Raw genomic sequence first — 26,408 nt, forward strand, 5'->3', positions numbered from 1 at the left:
TTTATATGCTCTCATGAAGAGTTTAAAAGAATATTATGTAGTTTCAAGAATCCATTAAGAATGATTAAAAGAACTAGTTTTTTGGTTCTCTCTCTCTCTCTCTCTCTCTCTCTCTCTCTCTCTCTCTCTCTCTCTCTCTCTCTCTCTCTCTCTCTCTAGACTTTCTATATGTGTGTATGTGTTTGCTAGTTTCCTAGGGCAAACAATACAATATTTTTTGCTATAGCTCAACCATATTTGTACATTGCTATGCCATCAATGTCATGAAGTATAATGTAGCAATTTTTAGGCATGCCACTTACACTAAATCTAGGGAGTTATGGCTTAGTATAAAAGTGAACACTCACACTTGGTGAAACTAAACAAAAATTTTGCAATAGAGGTGGTTCTGGATAATAGTAAGAGTTAAGATGAAGTCAAGGAAATCACAAGTATTAGGAGGTTGAGACAAGGAAAGAGGCAAGCATACAAGATATGACAAAACGCTCTCTTTTCAATCATTAATGAAGTTACATTCCAAAAAGATATTGCATTTCATGCACATTTAGTCCTCCCTGATGGATGACATGGAGAAACACAATAGGAACTATGAAGACTGCCAAGGATGTCCAAAGACATATGCTAGAGACCAAACTAAGGCTAGTTTTGGAAGAAAAAAAGGTATAAGTTGATGACATCAATAAGAATCATCAAGCAAGAAAATAATCAAGCAACTTTGGAGCTTGGAAGCATGCAAGACAATCAAAGTATTAAAGCAATACAATTATTTAAAGAGCCCTAAAGTATGGATCACATATGGACTTACGCCAATAGAGCTCAAAGCACGTCCAAATGAAATTGTCAAGATGAAGGCACTTGGAAAGAAGGGGAAATGAGCAATATCTCAAGGTGGCAAAGTCATTATAGAGGAGTTCAAAATTCCTCTAGGTCATGATGCTTTAGCACTATGCATTAAGCTAGATCATGTGCGGATATTAGGATATATGTATAACATCAATATGTGACCTCCCTCTCTCTCTCAGAGATGCACGTACATATGTATGTATATATGTTACAATGAGGAAGTGACAATATGAATGAACGTCGATGCTAAAATCATGCTTTATATACTCATGAGGTATTGAAAACATGTTACATTGTTTGATACTAAAAATAAAGGGTATATACAAGAGAATCCAATTATAGGGGACATTGGTACTAAAGCAAGAGCAAGCAAGCAAATCCGATACACAAGGAGATATGGAGAGATTGCGCATGGTACGTGCAAAACCATCCAAATGGATTATTAGAACCAAAACATACCATCTTGTGTTGCATGTGTTAAAGGAACAACCCAATTGCCATTCCTTTCACCATATCAAATCAAATACCAAATGCCTTGAATGTGATGCTCAAATGACAAACATATATTACTCGACCATTATTCCATTTCTTCCACCCTAATGAGAGCATGTGGGTGTGTATTCCAAGCCATTTGTAAGGTGTTGAATGCAGCCATGCACCAAAAAACCAAGCCTTGGAACATTTCATGGGTGTTGAATAAATTTAGTAGTGTCAAAATGAGTGATAGAGTATATTTGGGCTCTACAGCTATAGTTGGAGCATGAACTTCCCACTATATAATAAGAAAAGAAAATGGATGTATGCTTTCATGTGAACATACTTCTAACCATGTAAAGATGTAAGCATACCCTCATGTGGAAGCTACATAGTAAGCTTTTCTCTTTGCAACCAGGTGTTATCATCATCCTTTTGATTAGGGATTTTGCAAGGCTAATGATAGAGTTGGGTATGATGGAGAAGTTGAAGATGACAACATGCAAGAACAAAGCCTTAGTTACTCATAGAAGAAAAAAGGGGGAGAGGGGGGGATTGTACAAGAAAAGAAGGTGAGTACCTATAGCTTTAGTTTACAAGTGAGTGCCAAGGATAATCAATGCATCATAGCCCTATAGAAGGCCACGATGCAAGACAAGGTGGGAAGCTAATAGATTTTGATAGGTACAAGCATTATGGCATGCAACCCATGCATCTTTGCCACTGATGCATTAGCCATTTAATATTATTCAATGTCCAAAAAGGGATTTATCCTAAGTTGTGCTATAGGCATCAAGAAATCCTAATGCATATCAAGTTGTATTGCCAACATAACATGGGTATACCGAACTGAAGTCATGCTCAATGCTAGCCCAAACAGGCAACCACTCTAATTAGTACGACACAACAGTCTAGAATGCTATTTCCTAATGCATATTGGCTTGCACTGCCAGCATAACACATGTATACTCAAGTCACGCTCAATGCTAGCCCGAATAGGTAGCCACTCTAATTAATATAACATGACGGTCTAGGATGTGAATCCCTATTGCATATTAGCTTATACTACCAACACAACATAAGAATACCCAACTCAAGTTATGATCAATGCTAGCCAAAACAAGCAACCACTCCAACTAGTATAGTCTGATAGTCTAGGATACTATGTATAAACTCTAAAGATAGTATAGGTACAATCGTTAATAGATGACTCCACCACATTGGAAAAGGGAAGTCCTGTTGGCATAAGTTAAACCACCAACAACTGGAGTACATAGTAAGAAGTTCCATGGTGGAATGCGAGGTAGCATGAATTTAAGCACAACATGTGAGGTAAACATAGTGCATCCACATCCATTTACCTTGAAGACCGGGTAGCCATACATTAGATTATCACTGCCTACAAGAGATACTCGAGTTGTTTTGTGAAATGTAAAAATTAAGTACAAGATGGCACAAGTTCTTGGTCATGTCTCATCACACTACAATTCTCAAAGTTGCAAGAACAAAGAGAGCTTATATGACAAGAATAAATCACCCATGAAATTCATTGTGGGAAGATGTACGCAAATACAACAATTTTTCCCACAATAACATGCAAAATAGTTGTGTGTCTGTGCGCACACGCATGCGTACGTGCGTGTCATGACAAAGAGCACATATGTCAATATTTATATTTGTGGATAAATGAGATATTGAGATATTGAAATACCACTAATAGTGTGCGTAAAGGCTCTACCATGCAAGTCCATTCTACACATTGTTCGCTCCAATCCACACTATAATGCACATGTAGCTTGCCATAAAGATTTGCGCAATTGATATATTGTCTACATCTTATTTTACCATTGACTCAACATAAATCTCAAACTTGTTTCCTCATAGTTTTTCCATTTCATAATAATTTATGAAATTACATCATTTTGCTTAAAATACAATGTACTATGTGGAGTTTTAACATAGACAATTCCTCTAAGCTACCAAGAAGCCAACAAAAAAAAAATGTGACTCCAACCTTTGTATCTCTATGTATGCCACCTAAGATCAAGGCTAGCCTTGAAACATGGAAATGATTGGTATAGATGCCTACCTACCTAGAATGGATATCAAAACCCCTCCACACACACACACTCTCTCTCTCTCTCTCTCTCTCTCTCTCTCTCTCTCTCCACAAATATCAACATTCATAGGTGTAGAGCAAGAGAAATTTGTGAAGACGAGTAACAGCATTTGAGTGAAATACCCATTACATTTTTTAGTGTAAAGACTCCAACATGCATGTCTTATTTTTTCAACTTTGATAACCTTATGACCCTTCTATGCATTTAAGACTTGCACAAATTAATTTTAAATAGTAAATGATACAAATCAATACGAGAACTACACATGCATAAACTCAAACTAATGACAATGAAAGATAGAACCGACTTCCAAAATGAAAGAATAGCATATTTGACTTATTGTTGTAAGGTGTGAATTAATGTCTATATAAAATGTACCAACTAGATATCAAATGACCATTGTTCTTCGACCCATAAGCTATGAAATGTGCAAAGCACACAAACACACACTGTGTGTGTGTATGCGCGCGCGCGCGTGTGTGTGTGTGTGTTACATGTCGTGTTCAAGCCTCAATCAATGTTACACTTCAATAGTCTTTTAAGACTCAAACATAGCCTTTAAGACATGAATGAAGGAAAATATTTTATGTATGACAATATTGCCGTGCTACCTAAAACCATGCTACCCTAGCCTTTCACAATGCCAACAATAGTAGTAATGCACTAACCAAAATCAAGAGCGAGCTCATTGTTGGTGGAGAACACAGCTTTGTATGCAAAATCCTTTCAAAAGTTGGAAATTGAAAGTTCAGCACACTGAGGGTTTGGCTCTCTAAAGTTAGATTTCAAGGACAAAACACTGGAAAAATAGTCACTTAGCACATAGTCTATGCTTTCGTGATCAAGATACACCTTCATTAATTTTGCGTTGTTGAAACAAAGCCTTCAACGTGACCAAGCTCAAGGATTGGCAATCTTTTGGATGATAATGGAGAAAAAATAAACATCATAGTTATACGAAACTTGAAAGGGTGCAATAACAATGCTTGAATGAGAAGTGAATGTTGAGATATCGAGCTCCACTCGTGATACGCCAGGGTGACCGTTGTGTATTTATGTCACCGACTTGTCAGTTGCAGACGCGGTTGGTACACCGCCCATGAATAATAGCTACATGATAGCTATCCTTATCTACTCTAGTTCGTGGCTCAATTAGTATGCCACCTTAGTTAGTTGAGTTTGGTTTGAGACCCATATAGAGGGTTCTTCTATTTCTTTGTACTTGAGTTCTTTTTGGTTTACACAACTAAGAGGAAAACTGTTTTCAGCCTCCACCCTTGTGTGTCTTCCCCCATTATGCAAGCAAGAAAGCTTCAAGCGAGACTCCTTCCTTCTCTCCCACAATCTTTACATGGTATCAGAGCCTTGTTCGTGGTAAGGAGCTCAAGAAAGCAAGCCAAGCTCGCGATGTTCTGGTAAGAGAAGCAGTGTTGCTTTCATTTTCTGTTTTGGGAGCAGATCTCTGCAGGTAGCACAGCCGGAAAGTGCAGGAGTGCATTGTCTCAGGTTGAGATGCCCTTTGCGGTGAAGCAAGAGGGCAGTATATGTTGCGGGAGATGGCTTTAGCCCTTGGCGACCTTGTTTTTTTTATTTGAGGCCATTTCGGGGCCTGTTTTGGAGGCGGAAGTTTTCTGCACGCACTCAGGAAAAGGCCCAGTTTTATGCTGTGCAGCCACTCTTCTACAGGTCGGTGAATAGTTACTGTTAAAATTGCATTGTATGCTTGTGCGCAGAGACATTGGGAGTTACAGAATCATCCCTGTTGCATGTTGATGCAAAATCGTCACTAGGAAGTGACTGTGTGGTCAAATACCACTTTCGCCAGTTTTACAGATTTTCCCTTGTGAGGGTGAAGCTGTGGTTTTTGCAGTGACAGAATTTTTTGCAGTCTTCTGTAATGGCATCTGATTCTCTTTCACAGATTGTCACTGAAAAGCTTGACAAGAACAACTTCCAAGCATGGAAGTTTAGAATGACGAATTTCCTTATGGAAAAAGGATATTGAAAATTTGTTGCAAAAAATGAAGAAGAACCAGTTCTTCCTTATGTTCCCAATCAACAGCAAATACAGGCATTTAAAGCATGGCATGAGAGAGCCAGGAAAGTTATGTATTGGCTGTCTCAGTATTTCAGACTCTATGATTGTGCATATTCAGGATGCAAGTACGCCAAAGGAGGTATGGGATACTTTGTCAAAAATGTATAGCACAAATACGCAAGCCAGGAAAATGCAGGTCAAGCAAGAGTTGCGCAATGTGCAAAGAGAAAATATGAGCATCAACGACTACCACATGAAGGTGAAGAAGATTGCAGATGCACTTGCTTCCATTGGGTCACCAGTGGAAGATGATGATTTAGTTTCTGTAACCTTGAATGGTCTAGGAAAGGATTATGCACAGTTTCGGACATCCATTTCAGTTCATGAAAGATTTCCTAATTTTGAGGAGCTGATTGCTCTTCTAATTTTTTAGGAGCAAAGAAATGGTGGTGCATCTTCTTCAGGAGGAACTTCAAAAGAAGCTGTCTTCTACTCAAATGCTGGAAGAGGTAGAGGCAGAGGTAAAGGAGGCCGATATGGAGGCCGTGGTAGAAATCAGAATATGCAGCAAACTCAAGAAACCATTCCTATAGAGGAGAACGTGGTAACTCTAGAGGCAGGGGGAGCCAAAGAGGTCGTGGTGGATGGCAAAGAGGTCAAAATGCAAACAGTAATGTTGAATGCTACTATTGTGGTAAAATGGGTCATATGGCTAAAGACTGCTATAAAAAGCAGAATGACATCATGAATGGAAAACTGCAACAAGGAAATTATGCATCCTCTAGTAGACAGGGTGATGACAGAAATGACCATCTGTTTATGGTGCAGCACATGAACAATTCTGTGACAAGTGTAGAAGAAAGCAACGATATATGGTATGTTGACTCAAGTGCATCAAACCATGACAGGTCATGCAGAATGGATGGAGAATGCAAGGAAAATGGAAAACCAAGATTTGTGGAGACTGGTGATGATACTGCATATCCTATTGTGCAGATTGGAAAAATTCCTTTGTCTATGCAGGATGGGAAAAAGAAATACATGTCCGATGTATTTCATGTCCCGAATATCACCAAGAAGCTGGTTTCTGTTGGTCAAATGGTTGAGCAGGGCTTGCAGGTCAGATTTAATCCTCATGGATGCTTTGTTGAGGATATGAAAAATAAAGGTCGCTTGATAGCAAAAGAAAATAAGAAGGGCAGAATGTTTACATTGGATGCAAACATGTCTGAATTGAGTGCAGCAATGTTTGCACATGGGACCGGTGTAGTTGCAGATATTGATATCTGGCATAAACGCATTGGTCATGTTAATATACAACGACTTAAATCAATGCAGGCCCAAAATATTGTTGCAGGTTTGCCGAAATTCAAGGTTGCAAAAATGCATAAGGTATGTGAAGCCTGTCAGTTTGGAAAACATGCAAGGAAACCATTTCCTAGACATGCTCAAGAGAGTAAGAAGCCATTGGAATTAATCCACTCTGATGTGTGGACAACTAAAGCTGCATCTCTTGAAGACTGTCATTATTTTGTCAGTTTTATTGATGACTATAGCAGAAAAGTTTGGGTGTATTTTATAAAAAAGAAAAGTGAAGTTTTTGGGCATTTCAAAACTCTTAAAGCTATGGTTGAAAAAGAAACAGGCTTGCAGATAAAATGCCTAAGGTCAGATGGAGAGGGAGAGTACCTCTCAAATGAGTTTGCAAGGTTTCTGCAGGAGCATGGCATAAAGCAACAATATTCATGCAGTCATACCCCACAACAAAATGGAATTGCAGAAAGAAAAAACAGACATATTGGAGAGGTATCTCGTGCCATGCTCAATGAAAAAGACTTGCCAGATTTTTATTGGGCTGAAGCAGTTGCTACAGCAGTCTACATAATGAACAGGACTCCCACTGCAGCAATACATGAAATGACTCCAGAGGAGAGGTATACTGATAGGAAACCAGATATTTCTCATTTGAAAATTTTTTGTTGCATTGCCTATGTACATGTGCCAGATGAGTTGAGATCCAAGTTGGATCCAAAAGCTGAGAAGTGCATCTTTATTGGTTACTCTCTGCAGCAAAAAGGGTATAGATGCTATAACCCTTCTACTCGTAAGTTTACAGTGAGCAAAGATGTTTTTGATGAGATGAGTAGCTGGTATAAACCAGTAAATGTGATTGATGATATAGATGCACAAAATGGTAATGCTGCACAAAATTCACAGCAGCAGTCACAAAATATTAGTGGACCTGGAGCGTCATCTAGTAGTGGTTCACATTCTTCACCATGGACAAGCAGATTGAGATCAGGAGAATCTTCTCAAAGTAATGCAGATAGTGGTATGTAGGTATCACGAAAAGGAAAAGAGAAGATTGATCAGCCCATGTTTGATGTGAATGCAGGTCACTCTTATGTGGATGGTGAATCCAGTGGCTCAGAACAGAGCATTGATGATGAGTTGGCTATTCCTTCTATTGTTACACCTGGAGTAAGGAAGACCAGGGATGTTTTGAGAGCACCTGGGAGTGAACCTACTTTGCGCAAATCTACGAGAGCTAGGTATCCTGTGGATAGGCTGAAATATAATGGATTTACAACCATTCACTATGCATATATAGTCAAAGTGATACAGGAACCAAAACCCACTTTTTTTTAGGAAGCCATGGGAAAAGAAAAATGGGAGAAAGCCATGGATGAAGAAATGGATGCCTTGAAAGCAAATGCTACATGGAAATTGGTACCTTTGCCTAAAGGTAAAAATACAATTGACTGTAAGTGGGTTTATAAGGTGAAGCACAATGCAGATGGTTCAGTGAACAGATACAAGGCAAGATTAGTAGTCAAGGTGTATGCACAAACATATGGTATTGACTATGAAGAAACATTCAGTCCGGTTACAAGGATAGCAACCGTAAGAGCGGTCATTGCTATGGCTGCATCAAAGGGATGGTCTTTACATCAGATGGATGTAAAGAAGGCCTTCTTGCATGGTGATTTGCAAGAAGAGGTCTATATGGAGCAGCCACCAGGTTATGTGCATGCTGTTCATCCTCAGTTTGTTTGCAGGTTGAAGAAAGCCTTGTATGGCTTGAAGCAAGCACCTAGAGCATGGTCTGACAAGATAGGACAATATATTGTCACTATTGGCTTTCAGATTTCCAAGGCAGATTTCTCACTTTATGTGAGAAAAACAGATAAATGTATTATGCTACTTGTCATTTATGTTGATGATTTGATTATGACAGGTGATGTAAAAATGCTATTGAAGCAAAAGTTTGAGATGAAGGATTTGGGAGAGTTGCGTTATTTCTTGGGCATTGAGGTGATTAGATCACCAAGTGAGATACAGCTCTTGCAGAGGCAGTATGGATTGAACATGCTGTCCAAATATGGGATGACAGGCTGTAAGCCTATTTCAGTTCCTTTGGAGCAGAATGTGAAGCTGAGCACAGATGCAGGTGAGCTTCTAAAAGACCCTACAATGTACAGACGCATAATAGGAAGTTTGATTTATATGACTATTACCAAGCCAAATTTGAGCTATGCTGTTGGATTGGTAAGTCAGTTTATGCAGGCTCCAAGGAAACCACATTTGGATGCGACTAGACGCATACTCAGGTATGTGAAGTCCACATTGCAGTATGGACTATTTTATGAGACTGAGGTTCAGATACAGTTGCATGGATACACTGATGCTGATGGGGCTGGTAGTATTTCTAATAGACGATCTACCAGTGGATATGTGTTCTCTTTTGGGAGTGCTGCAGTCACTTGGAGCAGCAAGAAACAACCTACAGTTGTCTTGTCGAGCACAGAGGCTGAGTACAGGGGTGCAGCAATGACTGCATGTGAGGTAGCTTGGTTGCATAAGCTACTTTATGATATGCATCAGTCTACAGATGGACCAGTTGTCATTTATTGTGACAACATGAGTAGTATACACTTGGCAAATAACCCAGTCTATCATGCTAGAACAAAGCACATTGAGGTGCATTATCACTATGTGCGAGAGAGGGTTTTACTAGGTCTTATTGATCTAGTTTATGTCAGCACAGAGGATCAGGTAGCTGACATATTCACGAAGGCATTGGGCGCAGAGAAGCTGCGCAAGTTCAGAGACCTGCTTGGTGTGCAGGAATTGGGATTGAGCTCGAGGAGGAGTGTTGAGATATCGAGCTCCACTCGTGATACGCCAGGGTGACCGTTGTGTATTTATGTCACCGACTTGTCAGTTGCAGACGCGGTTGGTACACCGCCCATGAATAATAGCTACATGATAGCTATCCTTATCTACTCTAGTTCGTGGCTCAGTTAGTATGCCACCTTAGTTAGTTGAGTTTGGTTTGAGACCCATATAGAGGGTTCTTCTATTTCTTTGTACTTGAGTTCTTTTTTGTTTACACAACTAAGAAGAGGAAAACTGTTTTCAGCCTCCACCCTTGTGTGTCTTCCCCCATTGTGCAAGCAAGAAAGCTTCAAGCGAGACTCCTTCCTTCTCTCCCACAATCTTGACAGTGAAGACGCTCTATACACTTTGCACAATAAGCTATGAGGGCATCGAGCTTATCATTAAGCTTTGACAAGGATACATATTTTCTATATGGAAAACAGACATTTGTCGGAGAGTATTGTTGAGGTTTACAGCATCCAGGTTGAAGTTGCTGTCATTAACTCCAACCAGTTTCATCTCACATCGATGAATTGTTTGGATTAGGTTAGTATCATATACCTTCAGTCTACATTGATCACAACTTAAAATGATAAAACAACAATTTTACCTCCTATAAACACAACTAAAAACCTACTTTTTCTGATGAGGCCCCAAATTTCAAAGACGGTATCCTGTGCCAACTATAAAAGCCTTTCTAATCACTAACTCAGCAACCCATTTTACCATGGGCCACATGGACGGACTTTACATCTAGTTTTGATTCGTGTCTGCAAACCAAGAACTGAATGTACCTCAATAAATATCTCTGCATACACTGGCGGTCTCTGCACGACATATGTCTATCTGAATACAGATAAGCTGAAGGCAAGGCTGTGCGATCGCTTCAAAATGCTTGGACATGAATGTGACAACTTCAGAATGCTTTGCTATGCCAATATCCTGTGTTCCCACCCTCTGATGGTGACAACCATGAGAACTGAAGCAAGCATCAGCTCCACTAAGGATGGCCCAAGCTGAGCTTCCGGACAGATCCTGCACCCTGCTTCAAATGGTAATGGCCTGTAACCATGACCTTTGATGTCCACATCTTCCTCCAAGAACCTCTTGCGCCTGAACACCACAGAGGATCTCGCCAAATTCCAGGATCCCACACAATGGCCCATGCATGTACATGCACTACTGTGCTCTTTGGGACATCATAGCCACCTTTTCTTCATAGCTTCTATTGCCTTGTGAGGCAGCATGTGTGGTGTTGGAGGTTTCAACCTCAAGGACTCCTTTACCACACACTGGAGCTAAGTGAGCTTGGAGAAATCCACTTTTCGCACACCATTTTCCATTCTTATAACTTTATCAAGCTCTCCCTGGGCTTTTTGTTTTTAGAAAAGAGTAAGTGCCCAGCTCAGCCATTGCCCATTCCATAGATAGAGCTGTTGTATCCATGCCAGCTGTGATCATATCCTGATGGTACACTAAACAATTTACTTTCGATACTATAATGGTCACAGTGAGTTCTTTTAGCACAACCTGATGGTACAAAAAACTATCGATACTTGATATTAGAATGACAACATTGTGAATTCCTTTAGCACATCCAAAATATGCATTAATTGGTGCAGCAAGCTACAGAACTATGACCAGAGGACTCACAATAATTCTAAGCCCTGACCACTCTTATGCATTGCCGATACACAGAGATTAGGTAAAGATACTGTTGTTACAGGTTTTCTGTGTATATGGAAGCTGCTTTAAAACAGAATAAAGCAACCTTCATTGTGAAAGCACACTTACCTGAAGGAGCCCAAATGATGCATCTCTGTCAAACCAGAATCCTTCTATAATGTCAGCCAAGCATCAACAAAATGTTCTTCCACTCCACTTTCTTTCCTACACCTAGTACACTCCTGCATGATGATTTTGGCAAAGCTAACCCTCTGAGTATCATGCTCCAAAGACTCCCATGCTTGCAGGGGGAACATCCACCCTATCTAGGTATTTGTATTTGGACAACTTAATTGATGCCCCAAGTTTCATTCCTTGTGCAACAATGATGTCTAGCAATGGCTGGCTATTCTGACAGAACTATGGACCATTAATGGCCCATCAATTTGTGAATGTGTCTTTTCATTTGGCACGTCATGTTCTGTTTGCAGTTGATGAGCAGAAACATCAGCCCTATTCACATTCCATTACCTGAAATGACATCGTCATCTGTAATATTTGAGAAAACAGCTAAATCAAAGCCGTCTTTGTCTGATCACAATTTGGACCCTGAAAACTATCTGTAGCATCCGGGTAGCATTAGAAGCATCCAAGCTTACACCCAGCTTGATGTTACTCTGCCCAAGAAATACTTTCTCTGATTTAATATCCTCTGCTGCATGTGCATCCTGTCCAAAGTGGAGCAGCGGTGGAAGCATAAACATGTGCTGAAATAAACTGCTGAAACACAAGACAAAAAGAGAAAAGAAAAAAACACGATACAGATGAGAACTCAAATGTATGCACGGAAAATGGAATCCATATATCTGAACACGAGATAGTCGCATACAACAGTGAGTCACTGGCTGCGTGGGCACTGGCACTGGCACTAGCACTGGCACTGGCTCCTCTCTCCACAGAGTCTGTAGACGGTGAAGATGATGATGATGATACTAACTGAGGAGGAGCCACTGAGTATAAATAGGCTGAAAAAGTGGGGAGCAATAATGTTGGTCGGACAGCATTAATGCTGGCCGACTGGTGCATAAAAATGCTCCACGGGCATAAAATGCCACACCAGAAAAAACCTAAAATACCTAATAAAAATGCCCAGCCCAGATCAAGCTCAGACTCACATATGAGCTGACAAATACTCTGCTAACACCCTCTCTCAGATCATGGGTGATCTGATACAATACAATAGTACAATGAAAAGGGATCAGAAACTATACAACATAGAACCACCAAGTAGAACCATGGATACCCAAGCATTGGGTGATCAAGCCACCACCAAGGTGCCTCGGAGAGAACCTGAGGTCGATGTCGATCGTACCAAACACCTGAAAATAGAGAAGATCATAGCATGTCTCTGTGTCCATCACCAATGTCTCGTAGTAGCATACAAGACCATCCTGTCAAAAATGGCCCTGAACATAGGTGACCATGGATTCCCTGCCTTTGGCCAGACCGCCAAAGTGTCCCCTCATGTGAGCTCCAGACAAAAGCCTCCCGCTCTCTGTCAGATAACCAGCTCAGCATGAACCTGGATATCAAGCCCAGCTCCAGGATTTGATTCCACCAAACTGAAGTCGATGCGTCAGGGACGTCCCTCTCTGGAACCTGTGCACCTGTATAAAAGTATAGATGAGGTGCGGCTGCCCCATCTGAACACCCGCTCACACTCCCTCTCTGGCACAAGAGAGTCGTAAGGGATGACCTCATCACCACCACTAGAAAGCAGCTGAGGAAGAGGCCATCAAGCCCTTCCCGCGATCCGAAGAAGAGGATCCCTTCCGCGCCTGGGACTTCACCTTGGTCGAAGGATCTGAGTCGGAGTCTGATGAAGGAGAGAACTCATCGGTAGAGTCAACATCCCGCTTCTTCTTCTGCTCCTTCCTGGAAGCCGCTAACGTCTTACAGTCCTTCCGCAAATGTCCCTTCTTGCCACAATGGTAACACTGGGCCTTGGACTTCTTCTTCCCGTCACCCCTCTCTAAAGCTACATAAGCTTCGCCTCCATAATGTGCCGGAAGCCGCCCCTGTAATCTCAAGGATGTCTCATGCTCAAGAAGCATCGAGGTCATATGTGTAATACTGACAAGAGTCGATGATGTCTGCGCCCCAAAGCATTGGCCACTCCATCAAACTCCGGGGGGAGTTTGTAGAGGACCGTCCCGACGAGATGCGCCTCGGGAAGAGCAGATTGCATGTGCCGAAGCTGGTCCTGTACCTGAGTAACACGAAGAAGAAAAAACTGAATAGTATCTTTCGGCTCAAACTTCATCTGCTGAAGCTGGCCATAAAGTGTGACTGCCCGCATGGGGGAAGGTGCCTCGTACATCTGCTGCAACTTCTGCCATACTTCAGGAGATGTCCTACATGAGGTAACCGCCGGTAAGACCGCTTTAGAAATACACCGAAGCAACGCCGCGTAAGCACGGGCATCGTCCGAGTCCCATGTGAGCACCGCTTCCTCATGGTTGTCCTAAGGACGGAGAGGTCAAGGAATAGCTCCACAGATGATGTACCATAACCGCTTCTGCACAAACCAAGCTTTCATGACAGCACTCCATATGAGATAATCAAGTCCATGTAATTTATCATCAGTGGAAGTGCACGGAGGAGCCATATGGAGAGGATAAGAAGAGAAGTAGAGAAGAGATGGAATTGAGAGAGGAAACATAGCCAAAACACAAGCACAGACTGCAGAAAATGAGAGTTCACATGCAATATAACCCAAAATCCGATCAATAGAAGACAAAATCTGCTGCAGAAAGTCAAAAAATCAATCAAAAACTGCCAAAAACAGCAAAAACGGCCTGAATTATCAGTCACCCAGCCACGAGAGATGCGGAATCAGCAAAACGCAGGCTGTAAACTAGAGAAAAACATGTAGAAAACTGTCGCCACCAGCTACAGATGAAAACGCAGGCAGCAGAGGGTGCGTAGGCAGCAAGCGATGGAAAAACTACAAAAAACGCAGGCTAAAAACAGCCCCAAAACAGGTCGCGTGGCTGCGACAGCAGTCGTCTGATCAGGAGGGATACAACAGTCCTGAAATCAGCAAGAAAACACAGCAGAAACACAAATCCTGAAAACTGATACCATGTCAGAAGCGGAGTAGCGATGGAAGCATAAACATGTGCTGAAATAAACTGCTGAAACACAAGACAAAAAGAGAAAAGAAAAAAACACGATACAGATGAGAACTCAAATGTATGCACGGGAAATGGAATCCATATATCTAAACACGAGACAATCGCATACAACAGTGAGTCACTGGCTGCGTGGGCACTGGCACTGGCACTGGCTCCTCTCTCCATAGAGTCTGCAGATGGTGAAGATGATGATGATGATACTGACTGAGGAGGAGCCACTGAGTATAAATAGGCTGAAAAAGTAGGGAGCAATAATGCTGGTCGGACAGCATTAATGCTGGCCGACTGGTGCATAAAAATGCTCCACTGGCATAAAATGCCACACCAGAAAAAACCTAAAATACCTAATAAAAATGCCCAGCCCAGATCAAGCTCAGACTCACACATGAGCTGACAAATACTCTGCTAACACATCCTCCTGAATTACTATAGATGCTTTGTAGTTTCCCATTTTAACCCCTTCCTCTTGCTGTAGTTAAAAAGCTGAGCCTTCTACTTCTTGGACATGAAGCCACTCTCCAGTTACATCCTCATTATGAACTGTTTCAGATGGCACTGCAGTAACTATAAGTTTCTGTTTTCTCATCTGGTTCAAAATAGTCCCAGTTTCACGTTCAGCAAGAACAGCTAGAGTTTTCTTGGCTCTGTTTTCTCTGTTCCATTCTGCCTCATTTCAGAAACATGCTCATCATTGGCACCTGTTACACTGACTTCCATTTTTTCATTCTCTCTCTCTCTCTGAAGTGGGCCAAAGATGCAGTCATTTAATTCACGGGGGTTGGTTCTTTTGGTGATCTAGAGGAAACACACGTGAGCCCATGTAATGAATTTCATTGTAAGAAGGGTGGACATGAAAACATAAAGTATTTGATGCTAGCAGCTCCAAATTCAGACTTTAAATCATGGACTGTCATGCCTTGTTAGACTACAGGTTGCAAAATCTGAGCAACTTCATCATCAAAAAACGAAAAAGGGAACACAACAATGACTTTAGGTTAGGTATTTCTGAATCTGTAACCCTTTCCTAACTTCGAAAAATTGCACAACAAAAATAGAAAATCCATTCAAGAATGAATGGTAATTCCAAACATTTGAAAAGCCATTGATAGACTCGGTCTTTTAATGTGAAATTGGAAATCTGTGCTAAATAGAACACAGTGGGAAGTCTCCCAGAATGGTCTGATCTGTGAAGTCCCCATTGTCAAAATTCAGAGTTAAAAATGTCAAGTGAATAACACCTTAGAGAGAAATTCAACCTTCTGTATAAACCATAAAGTTGGTCATGTGGAATGTTCATTCAAAAACACAAAAGTTCCAATTCCTCCTCCTCGCTAAATTGTAAATAATAGGAGAGAGATTCAACCTTCTGTATATATGATAAACTTGGCCGTGTGGAATGTTCAATCAAACACACAAACGTTCCAATTCCTCCTCCTCCTTGCTAAATTGTAAGTAACAGGACTCCAAAACTTTCCTTTGCTCTAGGAAAAGCTTTTGTTTACCCAAAGCCAATGTGTACTCTGCTGTACCAGAATAAAGTATCAACAAGTCTCCATCTTTTGTATCTGACAGATTGAAAACCATGTCATCTTCTTCTTCCTGTCACCCAGCAACACAAAGGACAGACCTCAGAAATCATGTAAGAGAATCAAGACCTAAAAAAGCTACAAGAGAGTAACAACACAACTTTTTAAGTCCTGGACTGAGTAGTGTTTGAAATACTTTCAATCTAAGCAAAATAACATAGAAAAGAAGCATAGACATCTGAGCACCTTCACAGCAGCTGAAACATCTACATCACGCAGTTGGTTCCAGTCGGACAAGCCAAGATTCGGTCGGCGTATCACCCAAGGTCTGCTTCATACATGCATACACCCACAAAAAAAGGGGAAGAAAAGATTCAGCTTGCCCACAAAATCTTCTCAACACATAAGGCATAAGCTACATGCATGATATCAGGCTATCAATCTCCGATAGCTATAAAGGTCAATTGTAGTAGTAGAGACTAACCTTCCTCTTGAAGAAACAATCATAAATTTTCGTTCGCTGAAAGTCCTATATGCACTTTCAGCAGCATGAGAGTCCTGGTAATATATGTACCCTTTTCTTGTTCTTTCATACTCCAAACTCGGCCAGACATTAACCATCAGTGCACCATGGGAGACCTTTGACACAATCTTTTGGGCCTTAAAAGGTGTGATATCTTTTTCAAGATTTTCTACCAATAGAAGCTGAGAAGGACTATAAATTGTCACTTTTTTGGGTTTCCCAAAAAATTCTCTCTCCTCCATAGTATGTTTTTCACTAAAAACATTGATATGAGGCCCACCTTTGGACATGCAAGGTTCATCACAACAGTGGGCAGAGCAGCTTTTGTTGCAACAGTGACTCTGTGAAGAAGTAGAACAATGGCAACAATTGCTTCGCCTACAGGTCAGTATACATGAAAAATGACACTGACAGGAGACAGCATGAGGACAAATTGCTGCAACACTATAACAAGTGCAACACAAGAGCTCCTCTCGCTGGCATTTCTTGAGGCCACAGTCATTGCTCCTGCAGTTACAACAGCTATCTTCAACTGCACCAGATGAAGAGGAGGAGGTATGAGGTGGCGTGGTCTGTATAGGCCTATCACTATCAGCAATGCTTCCAAAGTCACTGTCTGTCACGTTTGAGGGTGTTAAAACTCTAGTGGTAGGTGTCTCACCAATACTCTGCTTGAATTTACATGTATCAAGGTACACGCTGCTCGATTTTGACCTTGATTCCTGCTTGCCTGATCTTATATAATTGCAATCAGGTTCATTTCCTGGCAACTGGTTAGTGTACCTACATTCAATTTTTTTAAAATCAGCGTGCACTGCATCTAAGGATGTCAAAATTGTACCAGCAGCAGCTTGAGAGGTATGCTGTTTAGAATGACCTGTACCAAGATACAAATCAGTGCTCAGTTTTGTACATGATTCCTTCCTGCTTAAGCTTGGGAACCCAGTATGTCCATCACAAGCTGATGATGTCAACTTCACAGGATTAACTTCATGTGACAAGACCTTTGGCACTTGAGGCTCATGTGAATGGACCCTCCCAGACAATATCTGTACCACAGGCTTAATGTCCTCCTCTTCATCTGATTCAATAATCATACACACTGATTTATTAGAACTCTGCTCCAATTTGCTTCCAAGAAGCTTCTTCTCATCTTCCAAAGCATCACTTGTTGCATTTCCATCCTTTTTCAAGGTGGCAAACTGCTTGTTATCTTCCAAAGCACTGCTTGTTCCATTCCCATTCTGTTTCAAGCTGTTAAACTGCTTGCTACCATCTTTCAAGGTACCAACTGATCCATGTCCATCCGTGTGGTCTGTCTTATGAGATTTGGGCCCTTTTTGCTTCTCCTCTGATGATGCCTTTCTCTTTCTTGCCATGGCTGAGTCAAACTGCTTGATACCTTCTAAAGCACTGCTTGTTCCATTCCCATCCTGTTCCAAGCTAGCAAACTGCTTGTTATCTTCCAAAGCACTGTTTGTTCCATTCCCAACCTGTTTCAAGCTGTTAGACTGCTTGCTACCATCCTTCAAGGTACCAATTGAACTGTGTGCATGTATGTGGTCTGTTTTTTGAGATTTGGGCTCTTTTTGCTTCTCCTCTGTTGATGCCTTCCTCTTCCTTGCCGTGGCTGAGTCAACTTTCTGCAGGAACTCCCTTATTACAGGATCATCCTCTACATCTCCAGGCACAAGAAAACAAATGTCTCCACAACGAACTTCCTGGCACTGTTTCTGCTTGTGCCCCCCTCGCCACTTCACCTTGAATATGCACTCACAGTATTCTTCTCTATTAGCTCCAACTTTATGTGGACTCCGCTTCACCTGTGTATACTATGTCAGTGTGGCAGCATTACCAAAAGAAATCAAGTGCAAAATTTGGGCAGCAAATCAAAAAAACTATGTCTCACCTCCAACACCTCTGCATCGTAGTATTCAAAGCACTTCGAAGGAGGCCGCCGACAGGCAACACAGAGAATCATACCAGGGTGAACATCTTTACACTGATAGTCCTGCATGGCTTGAGATGCTGGACGAATCATCTGCTTTGCTTCTTCAGCAGACTTGAAGCGATGTGAAGGCCAAAGCTCATCTTCCTCAACAGAAAAGTCTTGAAAATGAACACGCAAGAAAGCTCCCTGCAAGGATGCAGTTCCTGCATACCATGCCTGGTCCTTGGCAATGAACTCCAAGATGGCATCCGGCTCTGGCATTCTGCCACGATCAGAATGCGATGGAAATGACAAAGATGAAAACGGTGAACCCCTTTTCTTCATGGAAGGCATAGATTCCCACATGGAAGGGTTTTGCTGAATCACAAAGCACAGAGTGCCATGGTTTGAAGACACGGTTGCAACTAATGAAATGTGGAATGTCTCTGATAGCTTTTGCCGATACTGCTGCTGTGGTTGCAATTAATGAAATGTGGAGTGTCTCTGATAGCTTTCGATGATATTGCTGCTGTAATAGCACCGCCTCGTTCTCCTTGCCACCGCCTCATCCACCATTTGTAGGTCTTACATGCTTGAGGTGGATGAACACTCGCGCAGGTGCCTGATCTTCTCCTCCGCCTCCTTCAGAGCAAGTGTGCCCGGTTTTTATTATTGTTTTTCAGAAAACCAGTAAGTATGCCACTTCTTCCTTAACTTCAGAAAACGAGGGTGTCTGCTCTTCTTCTTCTTCTTCTTCCGAGAGCAAGTGTGTCCGGTTCTTATTCTTCAGGTCCGAAACCAGTATGCGTTGTTCTTCGTCTTTTTCACAAAAAGAGCGTGTTATGATATTCCTTCTTCTTCTTCTTCTTCTTCTGCAGAAAGGTAGTGGGCCTGGTTCGCTGCTGTCAAGAAGATAGGGATAGCACCTGTTATGGAGTCGTCTTGTCTCGATGAAATCACAGGGATTCAAGACATGGACGCAGCTGCAATGTTCGTGACGACAGAATCCAGCCAGGCTTTTACGTGTCTGTGACTGGTCTGATGCAGCATCGACTTGCTTGTGCAGGCAGGAGAGACAGAGAAACGGGTGAGGCACTGGTGACCGGAGGCACGGAGAGAGGAAGGCGGCTTGATCACAATTTGTGTCGAAGACCTCGTTTGTCAAAACGGCTTACCTGACATGCGCGCAGATGCTCCCGGAAATCCCCACCGTATGTAGAGAGGCGACTATCGATAGATCCTCTCCCTTCTGTGTCCTCTCTCTAGCACTCAGACAATCTCTTCCTTTCAGATGAGTCTTATGAATAAAGGACGTGCGACACCGTAACTTGCCTGTCCGTGGGTCTCTAAAGGTCATCAAATGAGGCTGTTTACACATCACACTCCCATTGCCTGCCCAATCTATGCCCAGTTGGTCGGCACAGGAAAAGTTAACCTGGGCGGTCACTTGTCCCCGTCACTTGCTTACACACTAGGCAGCGGACACTTCTCGTGATCATTAAGTATCTGTTCATCTTCCGTTCGTAATCGTTTACACACCGGCCACTACCTATGCACCAGACACTTCTCAACTCATGTGTGAATGAGTAGATACTATGGATATTGATCATTAGTGATATAATAATTACTATTTGAATACCTATTTAAACACAATTATTGATGTTAGATTTTTAAAAATGACTATTAAAATTGAAAAAAAGTGATTCATAAAACTAAAAGCGTTACAAGGCTATAAAAAGTGACTAATAGAATTCAAAGCATTACAAACTTTTAAAAAACAACTTATAACACTAACGCAAATTAGTAATGAAAAAGAGAGCAGGGGAGTTGAACCCCTTCACCATGCTATTTAGACATGGCTCTACCCAGCTCTCTGCGGAAAGGTGGAAAGAGGGAAATTTTTTTAGCACACCACCCCTCTTTCCACCTTTTCACTTGCACTGCAGACGCTACTGAAGTTCACTCACAGTTGTCTTCGTCGTCGATTTCCTCCGTAGAGTCAGAATCACCAAAGACTGTTCTCACATTTGTGTTCTCCCTCTCTCGAAACATGGCTCGAGCAATGTTGTCTCTTCGAGATGCCCCCCCAAGATGGCTTGCCTCCGGTGTTGGCTCCGCTGCTTGGGCTCTTTGTATTGCTTACGTGGTACCTATGTTAGTTAGCGTAGCAACTTCTGCTAATCCATTCCTCAAACTATTTTGCTGGTCCATATCTTGACGAGATGCATTACTTTCTGTCTCAAGTTCTGCTGTCGCTTCACGTATCCATGCATCATCAAAACTATCTCCATGCACAATGCATATATTATGTAGAACAAGGCATGCTGCCACCATCTTCGGGACATTTTGTAAAAGCATATCGCATCTCTTCAACAAAATACGAAATCGGGCTTTAAGGATGTCAAATGCCCTTTCAACTAGCATATGAGTACTTGATTGTATGTAATTCCAATGATAGCATTCTGGTCCTTACCACCCTTGAAAGGAGGAAGCATCCAAAAGCCTACAGGATAAGCACAATCACCTAGTAGACAGAATTGTCCCAAAGCTTTGTTTAAGCATCGTTTTCCTAGGTCTGAACATTGAAAAACATTCCAATCATGCATGGAACCTGCCTAGCCAACGTCGTAGTCCCAAAAAACACAATTGCCTGCCACACTTATTTGAAGAATAATTGAGTGGAAGCCCTTTCTATTAAAATAATCTTCATGGTTCTCTCTTTGGGCAATGATGGGAATATGACTACCATCTACTGCACCAACAACATAGGGTATACCTCGAAGGGCCTGAAATGCATCTGCATTTTTTTGCATTTGTTGTGATATTGGCCACTTTATGTACATACCATGCAATCCACATGCGGCCAATGCATCGCAAAAGTCCAGAATAGCCATCTATGTAAAAGAAGTTGAGACTCTGTACAAATCAGCTATGAGTCCCAAATTTGAGCCACTCACCAAGCGATGCAGAGCCACACAAACCGGCTTCTCCACAAGTATTGCTCTTCGATAGTTTGTGTTCTTGCGTCGCATTTATGGTGCTAACTTTGCAACAAGATATTCAAATGTACTACTGCTAACTCGTAACATGCTTTTGAACATTCGGTTTGAATAACTCCCCAAAAGCCCCTGCTCCATAAAAGTTTGTGGTCTTGGATAGGCCCAACATGGCTGTCGATCATACCTTTGCTGACCTATCCTAGCTTGATGTGCAACATAACCACGAGCCATGCACTCCATCAAAGTATGCAATTGCATATTGTCATCGTCCCCGTCATCCAAATCACTTAACAATAGCTGAAACATTGCCATGACAGCAACTGTAACACCGATGACACACATTATCAAAATACTTTGGTCGTCCATTCACCTGTTAAAAGATTTGATGAAACTCTATGAGAATTGAATAGAGATGTTTAGGTAGAGTAAAAAACACTTTTTTAAAAAAGTTCCAAATTCATCTGAAGTTAAAACCATCATTCCTTTTTAAGACTTTTGATTACATCTAACAACCCAGATGCAGAGGAGGCAAGTGTATCCATGATAACGAGCTTGCACTCTTCAAATGCTTTCTTTTCCTTTAGGTTTGATTTCTGGTTGGCTAACATAGATCAAGCGGTGCTAGCCATGTCACTAAGAGACTCCTCTATATTTCTACCCTTCTTATTACATGCTCCTTGGCTAGTTGTTTGATCTTGCTCAATCTTCGAAGGCTCATTGGATCCAGTGTCTTCCTAGGTGTGGTCACATGGATCATTGGAGATAGATGTAGTGTTGTCTTCTGGAGAAGACAACCCACCAACAGATGAGGCATGTGCATCGCTGACAACATTTGCACGATTCCACATATATTCATCCACAATATCATACCATTGACAAATGATCCTGCGATCATCATCTGATTTGGCATTGTGGGCCTTATCCTTTCTATATGACTCATAAACGCGTCCCCAGCGTTTTCTGTATGCCTCACAATCTTTGTTGAGCTCTGGAAATAGAGATGCTAGATGTATGGCTATCTTCGACCATATATCCACTCCTTGCCTCGGTGGCTTTGAGAACTCCGCACTCATGGATCCCTGGATGTGAATGAGTTGTACTGTCCATGCATCCTTCCATTGCGCAAACGGTTTTTTTGTGGTTGTTGAATGATCTTTGTCTCAGGTCCGTCATCTTGATTCTTTCCTTTTCGCACCCTCTTTGCTTTAGGAGGTTTTGGCGCATTGAACTCAAATGAGGTTCAATATCGACGCTGCTTGTTGGCATTCTCGGAAGATGGCACCATTGGTTCTTGAGTCTGAACCAAGTCAACCTCTTCACATGTGTCTTGGACTACATCACAAGAACTTATTGCTTGTGGTTCTTATTGTGGTGGTGCCGGGGGGCCATGTTGAGGACTATGTGCGATTGGACGATGAATTACATGATTGTGTGTTGTTGTGGGTCCCTCTACACCTGAATGTCTTGGTCGTTGGAACGATGCAAAATGAGAAGGATGAGGATTGATCAAAGGAGGGCGGTTTGGAAACACATTTATCGGAATACTGCCAACCACACCATGGCTTGGAACACCCAAAATTTGGCTTGAAAAGTACATAAAGTCTTTATTGCATATTGCATCCTGACTCATTTGAGACATGAATTGTTGAAACTCCTCCATGGGAGTGCTCTCTTGAGAATCCATCGAGCTCCACCTTATGCATAAAAATTATCCATAATTTACAATACGTAAATGGACAAATAGGTTTATTGTTCAATAACTTTATTCTATCCATAACTATGAATTGTAAAGTTAAAACAGCTTTAATGAAAACTAACTACAATATGTCAAAACTTATCAAATAAGTAGAATGTACTTAGGTTTTTACAAAAACATAATTTAGTTTGCAAATATGTTTATGTGGAGATCTTGACAAGGTCAACAGACTTGTCCTCCATGACACCACGTATGAAGTGATACCTCACCTCAATGTGTTTTGTCTTCGCATGGAATACTGGATTCTTAGCCAACTAAATGGCACTCATAGAATCCGAATGCAGTGTAGGTATAGCATCAATCCCAAGGTCAGCAAGGCCTAGCCATATGGCCTCCTTGCAAGCCTCAGTGGCTGTAACATACTCAGCCTCAGTGGTAGACAAAGCCGTACACTTCTGAACCTTGGACATCCAAGAGATAGCACCTCCAGCATAGGTGAATACATAGCCAGAAGTGGACTTCCTACTATCTGCATGTCCTGTATAATCGGAGTCAGTGTACCCCACGACCCCTGTATCCTGGCTGCCATAGCAAATACACATATCTGTTGTACCCTTCAAGTACCTCATGATACCCTTCACGGCATCCCAATGTTTCCTGCCAGGTGTAGCCATATAGCGTGCCACAACACCAACTACAAAGGCAATATCTGGGCGAGTGGCTATCATGGCATACATCAAACTACCCACAACTGAAGCATAAGGGATTTGGGCCATCTCGGCCCTCTGCTTATCTATCTGCGGACAATCGGCCTGTGATACCTTCACATAAGAAGGCAATGGACAACCAATAGGCTTTACGTCCTGCATACGGAAGCGCTCAAGGACTTTACGAATATACTCCCTCTATGACAAGTAGAGGAGTCCCTGATGCCTGTCGCGTCTAATGTGCATACCAAGTATGTGAGAGGCTTGTCCCAAATCCTTCATCTCAAAGCTCTTCTTCAGCTGAGATTTAAGAGCATCTAGCTCATCATGAGCTTTCCCTGCTATCAGCATATCATCCACATAGAGTACCAAAATAAGCAATGAACCATCACGGGCTTTCTTCGTGTAAAGACATGGATCCATAGCACTCCTGCTATAGCCCTGTGACTGCATAAAGGCATCAAACTTATGATACCATTCCCTAGGTGCATGCTTTAAGCCATAAAGACTTTTCTTCAACTTGCATACTAGGTTCTCCCTGCCAAGTTCTGCAAAGCCCTTAGGCTGCTCCATATAGATCTCAACATGCAAGTCCCCATGTAAGAAAGCTGTCTTGACATCCATCTGATATAGATCTAAGTCAAGCTGAGTAACCAAAGCTAAGACCAAGCACAGGGTGGTCATCTTAACCATAGGAGAAAAGACCTCATCAAAGTCTACACCATGCTCCTGCTTAAAACCCTTTGCTACCAATCTAGCCTTGTATGCCGGCTTGGGGTGTCCAAGGGTACTTTTCAGCTTGTATACCCACTTGCATGGCAAAGCCTTCTTGCCCTTAGGCAAGGCAACCAAATCCCAAGTCTCATTTTTATGCAAGGAGTCAATCTCAGACTGCATAGCCCTCTCCCAGGAGTGACTGTCACCCCTGCGCATAGCCTCATCATAAGTGAAAGGCTCTCCTGCATCTATAGCCAAAACATAATGCATAGAGGGCTGAAATCTATGAGGTGGACGTCTGTTTCTAGCAGACCATCTCATTGCAGGCTCTGTTGCTTGCCCAACTGCCTGTCCAACACCCTGACCATGAGCATATGTTGCAGCTGTAGGCTGTCCAATTGGCTGTGCAGGAGCTCTAGGCTCCTCCTGAAAGATCACTCTGCGGATCTCAACCACCTTCTCAAGCTCCCTATGCATCTTGTCTTCATGGAAGACTACATCATGGCCGCGTACTATTTTCCGCGCCTGCAGATCCCATAGGCGATAGCCCATCTCTCCTGAATCACCATAACCAAGAAAGATGCATTTAATGCTCTTTGGATCCAACTCACTCCTCTTGTCCTTGGACACATAGCAGAATGCCTCACATCCAAAGACACGGAGATGCGCATAAGAGGGTGGCTTACTAGCCCAAACTTCCTCTCAATCCACTAGAAGGCGATCGATTTATGACATGCACTGCCGTACTAACTGCCTCAGCCCAAAAGCTCTGTGGTAGGCCTACATGGCTAAGCATAGAGCGGACACGCTCTTGAATAGTCCTGTTCATGCGCTCAGCCAAACCATTCTGGGGGGGGGTGTAAGGGGCGGTCAACTGACGCTTAATCCTGTCATCACAAAACTACTCAAAAGCACGTGAGACATATTCTCCCCCATTGTCAGTCCTAAGGAATTTCAGCCTATACCCAGTCTAGTTCTCAACAAGAGCAAGCCAACGCTGAATGACTGCCAAAACATCAGACTTTTGCTTTATGGGATAAGCCCACACTTTCCTAGAAAAATCATCAATGAAGGTAACAAAGTACTTCACGCCACCCATAGACATACACGGCATGGGCCCACAAACATCTGAATGCACCAAAGCCAAGGGCTCACTCATGTATGGCCTACCTGATTTCTTATGTGTAGACCTATTCTGCTTACCATAAAGACAATGATCACACGAGTCAAAACATGCATAGTCCAAAGGCGGAAGATACTGCAAACTAGATAACATTTTCATTCCCTTCAAAGGCATATGCCCCAAACGGGCATGCCAAAGTGATACATGTGGGATAGAGCCCACTACCAAAACATGGTCTACAGAAGACCCAGATACAACAAGAGGATAGAGGTTGCCAGCCTTGGCGCCTCTAGCAAGCACAAGTCTACCTCTGGTAATCTTCCAGGCAGAATCCCCAAAACAGACACGAAACCCTGCATCATCCAACTGTCCTACAAACATAAGACTGCGCGTAAGCGCAGGTACATGACGTATATCCCTGAGCAAAAAGGAACTGCCAGTGGAAAACTGCAACTGAATATCTCCACAGCCCACAATATCAAGAGACCTGTTATCTCCAAGTCTGACTGATCCAGATACAGTATGTTAAGAGTGAAACCACTCACAGTAAGGCGTCACATGGAAGGACGCACCTGAATCCAATAATCAGCACTGTGTATACATACTAGGTGTCTCAGTCAAGTGTGAGGCATCAGAAGAACTAGCTGCAAGTATGAACTCATCACCACCATCGGAATCCTCAGTCTATG

The 26,408-nt window shown here is 42.2% G+C and overlaps 1 protein-coding gene and 1 pseudogene across 4 annotated transcripts; both read right to left on the minus strand.

Moving 5' to 3' along the window:
• Nucleotides 1-10,431: 10,431 nt before the first annotated feature.
• On the minus strand, nucleotides 10,432-11,082 carry LOC148035993 (cytochrome P450 98A2 pseudogene; annotated as a pseudogene).
• LOC148035994 (uncharacterized) lies at nucleotides 10,587-19,780 on the minus strand. Of its 4 annotated transcripts, none has more exons than XM_087677990.1 (5): nucleotides 18,457-19,780; nucleotides 16,509-18,370; nucleotides 16,271-16,352; nucleotides 15,862-16,097; nucleotides 10,587-11,100 (listed from the first exon to the last, which is right to left on the minus strand). In XM_087677990.1, exons 1-4 carry the CDS (start codon nucleotides 18,841-18,843, stop codon nucleotides 15,903-15,905), a joined length of 2,526 nt encoding a protein of 841 aa, XP_087534116.1. In that variant the 5' UTR covers nucleotides 18,844-19,780; the 3' UTR covers nucleotides 10,587-11,100; nucleotides 15,862-15,902. The 4 variants fall into 4 exon arrangements, with proteins under 4 accessions (XP_087534116.1, XP_087534117.1, XP_087534118.1 ...); XM_087677991.1 differs by lacking the exon at nucleotides 10,587-11,100 and adding an exon at nucleotides 11,128-12,029; XM_087677992.1 differs by lacking the exon at nucleotides 10,587-11,100 and having other exon boundaries at nucleotides 15,679-16,097; nucleotides 18,457-19,534; nucleotides 19,653-19,750.
• Between the last annotated feature and the right edge of the window lie 6,628 nt (nucleotides 19,781-26,408).

The sequence above is a fragment of the Lygodium microphyllum genome, chromosome 5 (assembly GCF_053477565.2).
Source record: "Lygodium microphyllum isolate KBCC chromosome 5, Lygodium_microphyllum_v1.1.10, whole genome shotgun sequence".
Classification (NCBI taxonomy): domain Eukaryota; kingdom Viridiplantae; phylum Streptophyta; class Polypodiopsida; order Schizaeales; family Lygodiaceae; genus Lygodium; species Lygodium microphyllum.